The sequence below is a fragment of the Mytilus californianus genome, unplaced genomic scaffold (genome assembly GCF_021869535.1).
Source record: "Mytilus californianus isolate M0D057914Y unplaced genomic scaffold, xbMytCali1.0.p SCAF_5, whole genome shotgun sequence".
Taxonomy (NCBI): Eukaryota; Metazoa; Mollusca; class Bivalvia; order Mytilida; family Mytilidae; genus Mytilus; species Mytilus californianus.
Window position 1 is genome coordinate 85,180,336 of NW_026262701.1, and position 14,324 is coordinate 85,194,659.

At 31.7% G+C, this 14,324-nt stretch overlaps 1 protein-coding gene across 1 annotated transcript; it reads left to right on the plus strand.

Annotated features, from left to right (window-relative positions):
* The first annotated feature begins 3,534 nt into the window (after positions 1–3,534).
* LOC127702796 (uncharacterized) lies at positions 3,535–12,827 on the plus strand. Its single transcript, XM_052207100.1, has 5 exons — positions 3,535–3,812; positions 6,426–6,491; positions 9,514–9,600; positions 10,673–10,816; positions 12,573–12,827. Exons 1-5 carry the CDS (start codon positions 3,540–3,542, stop codon positions 12,825–12,827), a joined length of 825 nt encoding a protein of 274 aa, XP_052063060.1. The 5' UTR covers positions 3,535–3,539.
* Positions 12,828–14,324: the final 1,497 nt, after the last annotated feature.

Consider the following 14,324-nt stretch of genomic DNA (forward strand, 5'->3'; position numbering starts at 1 on the left):
GAAAATACAGAACACAACACTAAAGAATTGAAAATTACGCTCAGCCTGGTACATTAACACTTAAATAATATATCTTCAACTTGAAAACATATACAATTTGTTCGACTTTACTTAAAACTACACAACCTCTTATCTTCATTATGAAACTATTTTTTACATAAAAAACTGTAGATATAAACATTGCGTTTCATCAAGTTTTATCAGGAGCATCAGCGTTTTCTTCTATTTTTAAAATATTTTACTTCAGAGGTGACATACATTGGCTATGTAGGTTAATATAACGCATCCGCATCCAAAAACTAGAACAGAGTTGGAAAATGTAATTAGATAACATTATTAATAATAAAAATGATAATCATATGAAAATTAATAGCTATGGTCATAAAGTAATTTCGGTGCAATCTTCGTCCTTTCTTTTATTTGTTTAATGTGCAGACGTAGGCTTGGGTCATTTATCTTTACCTGCGTCGCAGAAGGCGAAAGCAGGTCTAGTAACCGCTCGACTCTGTCCGTCCGTCCGAAACACCTTGGGTAGAAAACTTTCATCTAATTTTGAGTTATAGCGAGTCTGAGTAGCTAGTAAGCAGTTTTTAAAACCGCCGTGCAGCCACTTCCCTTCCTGTTTGTCAATTGTTTGAAATTTTACTGCACTCAATTTTTGTCAAACTTTTCTTGGCTTCTATAAAGGGGAATGGTTTAATATTTGGTCTGCATGTAGCTTGATAATTTAGATCTGTAGCGAGTAAGCAATTTTTACGTCAGCCGTGCATTCGCTTCCTGTTTGCCGATATTTTGAAATTTTACAACACTCATTATACTAGAAAATTTTTCGTCAAACTTAAAAAATTTCTCGACTCCTATTGAAGATAATGATTAATTATTTGGCCTGCAGCTTCATAATGTAGAGTTGTACTTCATAATGTAGAATTGTAGCGAGTAAGCAATTTTTGTATCTATCGTCCAGTCACTTTCTGTTTGTCGATATTTTGAAATTTTACAGCACTCATTGTACAAGGAAAATGTTTGTCACATTTGTTTTTTGTCTTCAATGAAAGGGAATGATGAGTTATGCTTCAGTATACATGTTACCTCAGTCAATTGCATGCAGCGACGCAGGTCAAGATCCGGTTTTTATTTGGTCTTGTTAAGGTTTGGTGTTATTTTACCACCATGGAATTTTTTTTCTTCTATGCATTGTTTTAACATTGTCACAGATAACACGTGCAGTCATAGCTGTTGTATTTTATACGGAAATAAAATTATATATTGGAGTGCCTCACGATTGTTGTAAGCCAATCAAAATTATTGATTCTAATGAAACATACATGCAATAACATTATATATCATAATAAACATCTGATTGTCGGGATACATAATTTCCGCACGACCTTTTTTTTTTTTAGCAATGTGCACTTCATACAAAATGAATTGGAATGTGCATGGCCTTTGTTAGTCTTGTATCATTTTTAATTTTAGTTTCCTGTGTATAATTTGGAGTTTAGTATGATGTCCATTATCACTGAACTAGTATATATATTTGTTTAGGGGCCAGCTGAAGGACGCCTCCGGGTGCGGGAGTTTCTCGCTGCATTGAAGACCCATTGGTGGCCTTCAGCTGTTGTCTGCTCTATGGTCGGGTTGTTGTCTCTTTGACACATTCCCCATTTCCATTCTCAATTTTATATGTTACGCTTTTCTGATACTGGCTAATATTAAATGAGTTTTTCGTGTCAATATTGTACAATTTAAGCAAAATATGGTTATTTATTCCATTTTATCTCAGCAAGATTGGCTGAAAACAGTCGTGAGGTATTCCAAAATCAAATTTTATTTTTCAATAGAATGCAACATTCATGAAGCACGTGCTTCCCTTTACAACGTCACAAATTATATTTACTGAACACTTTAGGAGTTGTAAGTGATTTACAATTTAGGAGCGCGAAGATATTCGCGTCGCGCATGCGCATGATGAAACTCATGAAATCTTTAAAGACATTTGGAGCAATACAGATGGTATTAGGTGGTATCCTAGCAACCATTGGAGGCGTCGGTTTAATTTTGGATAAGAACATAAAATTTTCACAGTTTTGTTTTTGTATGGAGATAAATTCTTGGTAGAACGGTGGGCAGGCCTGACGGACGGGATATCGGTCGGCACATATGATACCGATTTCAAGTTTGGTTTTGACGATCAAGCAGGGTTTGCTGTAGTTTGGGAGTCTCTTGTTTTATAAGAATTGAGAAAAGATGTAATGATGATGAGTGATCATTGCTAATTTTCGTAGAATGTAAAGGAAATGCATGTTTTTTAAAGTATGTATATATAATTAATAATGTTTAATTTTGATTTGTTTGCAGTTGACCGTTGTTTAAAGGGGCATTAGCTGTCAAATTCATGTTCACCGATTTGACTCAAATTCTCATATTTGATTTATAGCACATTAAAACGTATATCCAAATTTACAACAAGGCTGAAATAAACAATAAACAATGCATGGACTCGGTAATATATATCAACATTTCGTGTGTATTTTAGTCTAGACGCCATCTAATTAATCATCGAGATGACCTCCGAAGACTGCCGACGGTCACATAACCCGATATAAACATAAATATAAATAGATAGCGACCTCGTGCAATTAGACTTTTCAAGGTCTGTATGATTTCGTGTTATAGGTTGAAAAAGTAAGTTAACCATCGTTTTTACCTGCATAAGAATGATTTTTTTTGTGGATCGAATCAGTCAACAAAATGGTTGACCTTTGTTTCACTTTCAATGTTGATACTATTTTCCTTTTAATGGCTGAACACGACAAATACATGCGTAACCAATCTCTAGCTAAGGGGTTAAATTGAAGGTCACATTTAATAATACGGATTCAATGAGGTCGAATTATTCACTTGCAAGTGAATAGTTCATCAGTGATGTTTCTTAGCTTATTTTGACAAAATTGAACTAAACTGGCTGCTAAAAGCGAATTATTATTTCACTATTTTAGTTTCATAAATGATTGAACAAAAACAAAACATATATATATATATATTTTTTATATCTCGTAGCTAATGCCCCTTTAAAACAGATCTAGAGATACAATAGAAACATTTTGTACATGTGGCATATTTCTTTGTCTTTTTATCAATGGGAAGCCCTTCTCATACTGTAACTTCCGAAAAATGAAAGTTATTGTACGGTTGGACGTCACTGAGCGGAAGTTGTAGTACAGGCTCCCCTTAAAAATCTTTACGATTTGTAGAACAGATATATTTACATAGCCAAATACACGAAACAATTGATATAACACGCTATTTCATGGTTGTAGCATAAACATGTAACTATGAGAATATGTATTCTTCTTTTTTTTCTTTTTTTTTTTTTTATATCAATAGGGTTGTAAAACCGTTGATCGTGCGCACATTTTGGAAGCGCTTCACGCAAAATAGCTTGAATCGACGTTTTAACACCCAAATAAAATACAAAAGAATAATTCAATTCTAAAATTTAGTTCACATGTGATTTCGTTTCAGACGATAACATCAAAATGTTGACAGAGGCTGCGTCTGTGAATACTGACCGTTTAAATCCCATCGCTTTTCAGTTGAAATCTTTGAAGACATTTGGAGCAATACAGATGGTATTAGGTGGTATCCTAGCAACCATTGGAGCCGTCGGTTTAATTTTGGATAAGAGCAAAAAGGATTGTTCTTTTTCATTAGATATCCACTCTTACCTTAGATTTGATTTCTTAAAATGTGAAGATCGATCAAATGATCTCATTGGAATGGACGGTGCATGTTTAGGATTATCTATATGGGTAAGAATAGTCATTCATTGTAAGATGAAAATCATGAACACGATGTTATGTAAATATAGATTCCACAACTGCATTAAGTGTGTTACAATATTTCTCAACTCAAAACAGTTAAGTTTTAATATTTAAAGCATGAGGCTTGCCGAGCTTTTTAAATAATCAAAATTTAACTGTTGAGAGTGGAGAAATATCGTAATACACGAGTTATAGTGTTGGAATCTGTTTCTCTTATGATTTTTAGACGATATCTAAACAAAGTTTGTCCTTCCTTTTCAAAGATTTGCAGAAAGTTGTGGTTTTTTTTGTGACGTCATAAGACATGGTCGCCTTTTTTCATGACGTCAAATTCAGAAGAAACCAAGAAAATTTGACGTCATAATTGAATTTCGACCAATCATTTGCCGAGAATAAAGTTTTCTCTATTTCTCTCACACCGATCGAGAAATGTGAAAAAAGCATGAAAATTTAGAGAATATGGTTTTTAATATTACTATTAACCCGTTTACACTTATCTAAAAATGTATTCTACGGAAAATAGTTTTCAATAAAAAAAAAAAAATCGGAATGGAGCTTCCTTTTATCATTCACAATAATAGTGTACAGTTTTCTGGGAATAAATCCAGGCATACTAGAGTTTGTGTGGGATATGTGAAGAATTTCCAAAATTCAAATGGTTAAAGTCCCGTAACTCTAGCACGACAAACCAGAATTTTTTTTTTATCAATCCCAACAATAATGTAATGTTTTGAGAAAATCATTCCAGGCATGATGTAGTTAGTGTGCAATATGTGAAAAATTGTCATAATTCAAATGGTTAAAGTCCCGTAACTCTTAAACGACACAACCAAAAGGACGGAAATAAGCTAGTAATATGGTTTTCAATTACTTAGTACAATGTAGTATGAAATGTCAATGTTGGTGTCATTTATTTTCTTAGCATCAAAGCACTAGCACTTAATATTTATAAAATGAGATCTTTTGGTAAACAGTATTATGACAGCAACCTAACGATACATACAAAAAAAAAAATAATATTAAGATCAACGAACGACCTTCAACAATAGTCATTACTCTGTACCATAAGTCAAGTTTTAAATCGCTCTGTGTCTTGAAAAAACGTGATTAATCTTAATAGAAACTACCTAATATCTGCAATCATACCACACTCCTTAATAAACTAAAACTCTGGAATATAAACAAATAATCCCTATAAGGGTGCTGACTGACACATATTTCGGGGTTAAAGTAGCTTTCTAGTACTGAACCATCTAAAGACTAGGTCAGTCCTAAAATAAACTTTTACATTTTCCCCATCAACTAGCTTTATGTTTTCATTGATTTAATAATTCTAATGCTATTTCATCAAATGAAGAAAAAAAAACACGTTTTTTTAACCCCCTCTAATATATATCATATGTAACATATTTTTCTGTCATCATAATAAGATTACACAGATATTTCAGAAGGATTGCATCGTTATGATTGGTCGTGTGAGACAACTATCACGAGTGGTTTAAAGTGATGTTTTATTGCCCAATAAAACGCAGCATCCATTGACTGCATGTGCTTTCCATGACAACACGGCAACAATGCGTGGGAATAATCAAAACAAAACACAATAAAAACTTACTTTAGCTTATAATTGTAGTTTTAAAGCTTATAAAGTGTAATTATTAGAATTGAATGCTTTTTGTACTTTTATTTGGTTGAAAAGGCGTTGATTGGACATACATTTTTACTATGAAACTGTTCCTCGTTTTTCACCAAATGTGCTTTCAATTGGTCAACGATTTTACCTTCGAATAATTACATCAGATGTATGTTTCATTATTATACGTTAGTTTGATTGGCTAACAGCAATCTCGCGTCATTCTTCATTTCAAAATGAATTTCATGAACTGTAACATACATGATGACACACGTTTCCACAATGCACAGGTAAATAAAAGAAAAAAAATGATAGTAATCGTGTTTTCATGGTCATAGCGAAAAAATGTAATTATAAGTATTGAATTCTTCTTTTAGTAATTTCACAGGGTTGTAAAAGCGTTGACCGTGCGTACATTTTTAGAATGAAGCGCTTCCGCGCTTCATACAAAATGTACTTCGGTCAACGCTTTTACACCCCAATGAATTTACAAAAAGAAGCATTCAATTCTTAAATAAATACAAAAAAGAACCATTCAATATTTAAAAAAAAACCAGACAACTATGGATTACCAACTTTGTCTATAATTGCATAAAGTATTGCATGTTTCGTTTCAGAAATCTGTTCCTTGGACACTTGAACATATATTCAAATAAAAAATATTTACATTTATAAGGTATTATCTGGCCTCTGAATTCCCAAAAATTGTGAAAATTTTAAATTCTTTCAAAATTATGTTTGTTTTATTGTTAAATGAATAGAAAAAAATAATATTATCTGGACACTGAAAAAGAAATGAGTGTTGTGTTGTCACTGTGACGTCATTAATTTTTTACCTTTAAAAGGGCTCAAATAGGACCTTGTCCTACCTTCTCCTGTAAAAAGTTGAACAAACTAAGCTTATCAATGGAATACTTATAATTATCAAAAAACGAATATGCATTATATATGTATGTTGTATGTTATAGGTAATGGTAACTGGTGCCATACCAATGTTTATGACCCAGAAGAGAGAAACGGAATGGAGAAGTCTGGTAAGGTTTTTTCATGATTTTCAACCGGATTTTCGAAGGAAAAATCGGTTATTGATTTGGGGATGTACGGCGGGCGGGCGGCTTCAAAACAGTGTCCATTCATTAACATGAAAACTCTTTAACGAAATCTTTTCAAATTTAGATATGTTCTTTCCTGTGACTAAATGAAGGTCAAGTTCAATTTTCACGATTTTAGCTTTTCTCGTTGTTGAGTTGTAGACCTTTCAGTAGGGAAAATGATATTTATTATATGATTTATTTTTATTTTGAGTTATTTCCCTTTGAACAGAAATGGCGTAATTAATAAGTATATGGATAGATAGTCTATCAATGATTGTATCTGTTCGATTGATTTTAGTCAGGAATTGTCAAAAATTTCTTATAACTATTTTTTTTAAAGTCATGAGTGTTTTGAATGTAGATGTCACAGTTGTTATGTGGTATTTTATTTTTGTTGTGTGTGTTAATGTTTAATTTTTAATTGATCCTGTTTGGGGGTCCAGATTTGCAAATATCATTTTCATTAGATGATAATCTATTGCTATTAAAGGATATGTTTCATTACATTATATTGTGCAGATAAAGTTGTTGACATTGATAGACAAGTTGCAGATATTAGTTTGTGACAAATGAAAGAAAAAATATTGGGAACTATTAATTATATTATGGAAGTATTATATTGACGTCAATATAATATTTCCATGATTACACTAAGTGTTTTTTAAAAGATAACAAAGCATGTGTTAATTATCAATCACACAATTATAATTGGAGTGACCGATTTATTTGAAAATTTTGTGTTTCCTAAGTGTTGTTGATGATAAGCTCTGTACATAGCCTTATCTCCTGCCTTATTTTCTGTATATCTAAATGATCTCCAAGATTTTTTAGAGAGATCAAATTTATCTGGTTTGACTTCTATTAACTCAGATACGTTTACTTAAAATATTTTTATGTTTATATGCTGATGACACTGTTCTGTTAGCAGAAACCAGTTCTGATTTACAAAATATGTTAAATGCTTTCTCAAGTTACTGTAAAAAATGGAAGCTGATTGTTAATGTCGAAAAAACAAAAATACTAATTTTTTCAGGTATTAGAATTCCACAAAACTTGAATTTTGTTATAGATGATAGTAAAATTGAAATTGTCAAAGGCTACAAGTACCTTGGTATATTTTTCGCAAGAAGTGGTTCGTTTTTGACAACACGAAAATATTTATATGAGCAAGGTATGAAAGCTGTGTACTCTGCCTTAAAAAATGCAGACAGAACAATCTATCTATAGAGTGTCAGTTAGATATTTTTGATAAAGCTGTAGTGCCAGTTCTTCTATATGCCTCAGAAATTTGGGGTTTTGAAAATTTTGATTAATTGGAACGTATTCACCTCAGATTTTGTAAGATGATTCTACATTTAAAACAAAGTACACCCAATTTTATTGTTTATGCTGAGCTTGGCAGATATCCTATATCATTAAAGGCAAAAGTTCGTATGATTAATTTCTGGGGCAGATTATTAAATGATTAAGAAAGTAAAATATCTTGTCTACTATATAAACTTTTATTCGTTAATTTTACTATGTATGGATATGAAAACAAGTGGCTTGTTTATATAAAAAATATTCTAGACAGTTGTGGAATGTCAAACATATGGAATATACAATTTGCTGATAAATGGGTATCAAAAAGTGTTGACCAAAATTGCAAGACCAATATAAACAGTCATGTTTGTTAGATATAGATGCTTCACCAAAAGGGTTATGTTATAGAATTTTTAAGACAGAAATTAAGTTTGAGAAATATTTTAATATTTTGTCAAATAACCATTTGTATACATTGTGCAAATTTAGATGTGGTAGTCACCGATTGCCAGTTGAGACGGGAAGATGGCAGGGTCTTGCAAGAGACAATAGAGTATGCCATCTTTGTGACTGAACTAACATTGGTGACGAATACCACTACATTATGACTTGCGAAGCACTTAAAACAGATAGAACAAAATTGTTATCTAATTATTTTGGGAAAAATCCAAACACATACAAATTTTATGTTTTATTCAATTCTACAAATACTGTACAATTAGAAAAAACTGTGTAAATTTATTAAAATTATTAATGTGAAAGTATGTCCTCCTAGTTAAAATATGTAACTTACATGTAGTATGCATTTAGTTAGTCTATTTATGTATATATATGTACCATTCTCTGTAACATTGTATTTAGTTTATGAGAATAAAAGATTCATTCATTCGCAGTATAAATATAGTTTGAAATTTACTGTTCATTATCAGACATTTTGAAGATAATTACAGATAAGTTTTATAGATTTTTAAAAGACATAGTATTCAAGAATGATAAATGATATTTTGGAATTTTTTTTTTCTTTTCTTTGGTAAATTGTTTGAAGAATTTTGTGGTAGGTTTGTTTGTTGTTCTGTATAATCTAATTTTCTGAATGCTATATATATTTTTTTTACTTGATCCAGATTGGCAAATATCATTTTCATGCAAGAAAATCCGGTTTGCTGTCACTCTGACAGCCTCTTGTTTATAAATAAAGTTGTTTTCTCGTTTGAATTGTTTTACATTTGTCATTTCGGGGCCTATCATAGCTTGCAGTGCGGTATGGGCTTTGCTCATTGTTTAAGGCCGGCCGTACCGTGGCCTATAGTTGTTTATCTTTATATCATTTGGTCTCTGGTAGAAAGTTGTCTCATTGGCAATCAAACCACATCTTCTTATTTTATATTGTGTATACTGTTTCGTTAGAAATAGAAATGTGTTTATTGGCACTCATACCATATAATCTTATTTTGTTTGAACGATTGGACCTTTGAACATCATTCTATCATAGTAAACAATTATAAACGTATAATCTCAATATGATACGCAAGACTTATCAGTAAAAGATTTTCTTTTGTCTAACATTTCTGTTCTATGTAGGTTTCACTAGGAAAAATTAATGTGCGTGTAGTTTTTTATAAGAAGATCATAATTATTGCTTTTTTCTTTCTATTTTTAGAGACTGGCGTTTATGGTGTGCAGTATTATTGGAGCGTCAGCAATCGTTCCAACAATCGGTGCTTTGGGACTAGCTGGTTTGATCTTCGTGCGTATTTATCTATTACGATTTCATGTCGATCAAATAAAATGCATGACTACTGTTAATGCAATTTATATATAAAAAATCCCAGTTGATAAATTAAGAAATTACTATAAGATACAAAGGTTCTATCTTCTTCAGTTAAGTTGAATTTTGCTATTCTTTTTAGGTACCGTTTAGTCAAAAAGCTCCTAACGTTTCTACGTCTTTATACATCTCTGCCACTCATTTCACAAAAAATCTTACGAGAAAAGATATTGGTAAGTCATGAACATTTCAGGATAACTTACGATCATTTTTCATCGTGAGATTTTTTATGAAAAGAGCCGCTGTCTTTCAATTGTATTGCTGTTAGCTATATTGAAAAGCCCTTCGAATGGAAGTGTCATTTTAATCTACTAGTATATGTTCAATTTTTTAAATCAAGATTCGTTTTATTCACCTTATGTTCAATTTTTTAAATCAAGATTCATTTTATTCACCTTATGTTAAATTTTTTAAATCAAGATTCATTTTATTCACCTTATGTTCAATTTTTTAAATCAAGATTCATTTTATTCACCTTATGTTCAGTTTTTTAAATCAAGATTCATTTTATTCACCTTAAGTTCAATTTTTTAAATCAAGATTCATTTTATTCAACTTATGTTCAATTTTTTAAATCAAGATTCATTTTATTCACCTTATGTTCAATTTTTTAAATCAAGATCATTTTATTCACCTTATGTTCAATTTTTTAAATCAAGATTCATTTTATTCACCTTATATTCAATTTTTTAAAATCAAGATTCGTTTTATTCACCTTAAGTTCAAACAAACTAATGACTCCACACATATTTTCTTTTGTCTGTATGATGTTCGTTGTCCCCCCCCCTTTTATGTATATACATTTTTCATTGTGAGCGCATTATATGTATTCTGTTTTCTTGTTTAAGTGAGCATGTACACACTCACTTACATGAAGGAAAAAAATGTCTTCACCCTGGTTTCTGTGAAATTTTAAGTATTATTGTAGTTATGTTATATTGATTGACATGATTTGAAAGATGTTTCAAAAACTGTATTTTTCTTTGCACAGCGAAGGGCATTATTGCCATGGGCAGTGGAAACATGGGCAACTTCAGTAGCAATAATGATAACAGCTTTCCTCACGTTTGTACTGACCATCGTTTCTTGTTCGTACTCTCTTTGCTGTGCTCCAAAACCAGAGAATGAACAAAGAGTAAGTGATAAAAACATCATTTATGATACTGTTTTTTAACAGAGTTTAAACATTAGAAACAATTGTGTTGATGCTAGGGTGTCTTATTTTCATAAAACAGAAGTTAATTTATGGATTGGAAAGCCACGATAATCACTAAGATCATTGTGCTCGTAATAGTTATTTGAATTTGCATAAATCGTGTAGCTACTATATTTTTATTGTTTATCTATTTACCCTTTTCATTCAATTTGGTCGCCAGAAAAATAATTACAAAAGCGCACCTCTACTGGACTGGGACAAAAGTTATAATCAATTGGAACTATTAGAAATGCTTTTACCGGTATTATTATTTCCACATAATTATTTGCAACATATCTGCATGGAGGTTGGCTGAATCTTTGTGTGACTTAATTATACTTGATACTGGACTTCAGCTTGCGTAAAGGCAACAGAGGCATGTACATTGATAATAAAATGCATGTATGAGGGTGTGGATGGAAATGGAGGACCCCACAACCAGACCCTCATTTATGATACCTACATAAATAGGATGCTCTTTAATCATTTTCCACTGGAATAATAACTATATGCTTTTAATACGAGTCTCTGATTGAGATGGTTAAGCATCGGTGCTCCCGAGATCACCACCGATTTTTAGTGGGGTTTGTGTTGCTCAGTCTTTAGTTTTCTGTGAACTGTTGTTTGTCTTTTTGTCGTTTCATTTCATGGCGTTGTCGGTTTGTGTTTTCGACTTATGAGTTTGACTATCCCTTTGGTTTCTTTTTAAGCATTCATTGACCCAGGGTTTGTATGGGTGATATGACGAACCTCATTTGCTCAAAGATGTTAAAAGTTTTGTTTTAATTATAAACAATACTATTATCACAATTAAAACATGGCGTCTATAAGTATGTGTCCTAAACAAGAAAACGTAGAACGGTAAGAAAATCGATATTTGAGAGTGAGTCCAATCTGATTAAATTTCTGATTTGTCGTAACTTGCGTATTCGTCTTATGAGCATAACGAAATCAGGGATCTATATTTTAATTAGATTGCGTCGTTAAGCACAACAATAGGCTGGTCCTCTCCCTTGTAACATACGGGTATCTGAGATATCCTTGTTGTCAAGGGCCGGTTACTAGTAACCATTTTTGTCAGAGCCAAACAGATAAAGGACAGGGAACCAGTCTAGTACAACAAGGACACTTGCCAAATTAATATGTTGCTTTTCTGAACGATGGAATGATAACTTTCCTTTTTAACATACATGAAGTAATATTTTTTATTCGAATAAGCCTTTACTTTTAATAGTCAGCACTTCTGTGTTGACATGAATATCATTGATTTTGGTCATAATTATAAATTAACTGTTAACAAAACTTTGAATTTTTTGAAATACTAAGGACATTCTACCACAGGAATAGATTAGATTAGTTGCATTTGACAAAACCTTTCGGAATTTTGGGTCCTCGATGTTCTTTAACTTCGTACTTCATTTGACTTTTTAACTCTTTGATTCTAGCGTCACTGATGAGTCTTGTGTAGACAAAACGCACGTCTAGCGTAAAATTTTAAATCCTGGTATCTATGATGAGTTTTTTGTATGTATCATTTCCAAAATTTACTATGAAAAGTATAGCCGAATATTTTGGCCGAATAAATTTACTGGTGCTATTTTGTTTTATATTATGAATTCAAATGCTTTCTATACATGCATATATACATTAGATACGATGCTTTCATTGTAACTCATAGCTTTTTATGATTTTTAAGACTACCATTATAAACGTTGCTAACGTTGTACCAAGTAAGGTACCAGGTTATCAGTTTCCTATGGGATACCAACCTAATCCTTACCTACAAGGACAAATGCCAATGCAGTTCACAGGAGCGGGTCAAGTTCCGGGTAATGCACCAGCTGCATCAGGATATCCACTGTGTCCGACAAGTCCGTACGGAATGGTACAACAATCTCTATCTGGTGGTAGTCCACAAACAGTCAATGATAAGAACATTGAAATTGATTGATTGTTTTTAAAGTTACCTTTTGAATAATAAATGATTAGCTTTAATTTGATTATTTATATACATTGTCTACAAATGCTAAGGTTTTGGGTATAAGATTGTATATCCATTAACACTTGTAAAAAAACATGAATATACATACGTTCTCAAGGAATGTAAATACATGTAAACTGGTTTATTGCTCTTTCTCTGTAATTCAGTCCACATAAAGAAGTGATTTGATCATATCGTGTATTTAGAATTGTTTAATCTATTTATATACGACGGTATTACATGTACCGGTAATGAATTGAGTGACATATTGTTAACAAAATAGTTTACGATACTGATAAATTACCTGCTTTTTTTATGTTAATCCATATTTATTTCTATTATCATAAAAAAAATGAGTACATGCAGTTTCATTCATTTTTACTTTTGAACAATTTTTAGTTGAGTAATACTTTAAAAAAACCGACTTATAATGCATGTTCTTTGGTATTCACCACGTTCAACTTTTTGCTATATACTTCAAATAAAATCACATTTAAAAATATATATATTGAATGCGTTTTTGGTTGGTTTTTGACAAACCAGCTGATGTCGAAAGACGCAGATTTGTCTGAAGATATTTTGTTCATTTGTTTATAGTTTTGTCATCAGCTGTTTTTTGTTTTCTCCTGATGAGAACATGAGACCTGTGACAATCCTGTTACTACTGGTACAACTTTGATTAAAGTCAAACAAGAAATGGCCCCATAATAATTCTAAAAACAACATAGTTTTATATGAAATATTAAGCAAGCAATTGTATGTGACGACCCCTTATGGGCATGTACTATAGTCTCTTACGACAAAGGTTAAAAGTTTCTCATTTTTGTACCATGGCCAATACCGTCTTTTTTTAAAGAAACAATACATTCTAATTAATTCGTAGTTGAGCACCTACAACTGACAAGATAAAGCACGGCCATAAAAGCGCTGCTTCTTGGATTTATTGCTTATTTCCGTGTACTTCGTGCTATTTTGACTCGTTTTATTTCGTCTAAATTTTTTTCTAAACCAGAAATAATACTGATTTTTTTATTTTTACACATATGAATACTTTCACATTATATAATGTAGTTAAACACTTTATGCGACTGTTCATATGTAAGCATGCAGCACTTTCCCATCGGTACATTTTGTATACGTTGAAGTGCAGATGTCTGTTAGATTGTGGTTTTACATTACGTCTTTTGGTCTTTTAATTACCGAACGTGACTTATTCCCGATTGTGACTGTTTTGCTGAGTGTGAATTCGCATTGCTATAAGACGTGTCACGGTACTTTTCTATCCAAAATTCATGTATTTAGTTTTGATGTTATATTTGTTATTCTCATCGGATTTTGTCAAATGTCTTATCGTTTGTAGTTGTAAATCTTATTTTTTTCTGTTGTATTCGTGTGTTATGGTAAAGATAATTAATCACCCAGTTCATTAATTAGATTTTAGTTTGGGTCAACTAAATTTATACGATA

Coding starts and splice junctions, on each gene's coding strand:
- LOC127702796 (XM_052207100.1), top strand. CDS start 3,540: ATGTTGACAGAGGCTGCGTCTGTGAATACTGACCGTTTAAATCCCATC. Junction 9,601..10,672: donor GACTAGCTGGTTTGATCTTC/GTGCGTATTTAT, acceptor TTCTTTGCACAG/CGAAGGGCATTATTGCCATG. Junction 10,817..12,572: donor AACCAGAGAATGAACAAAGA/GTAAGTGATAAA, acceptor ATGATTTTTAAG/ACTACCATTATAAACGTTGC.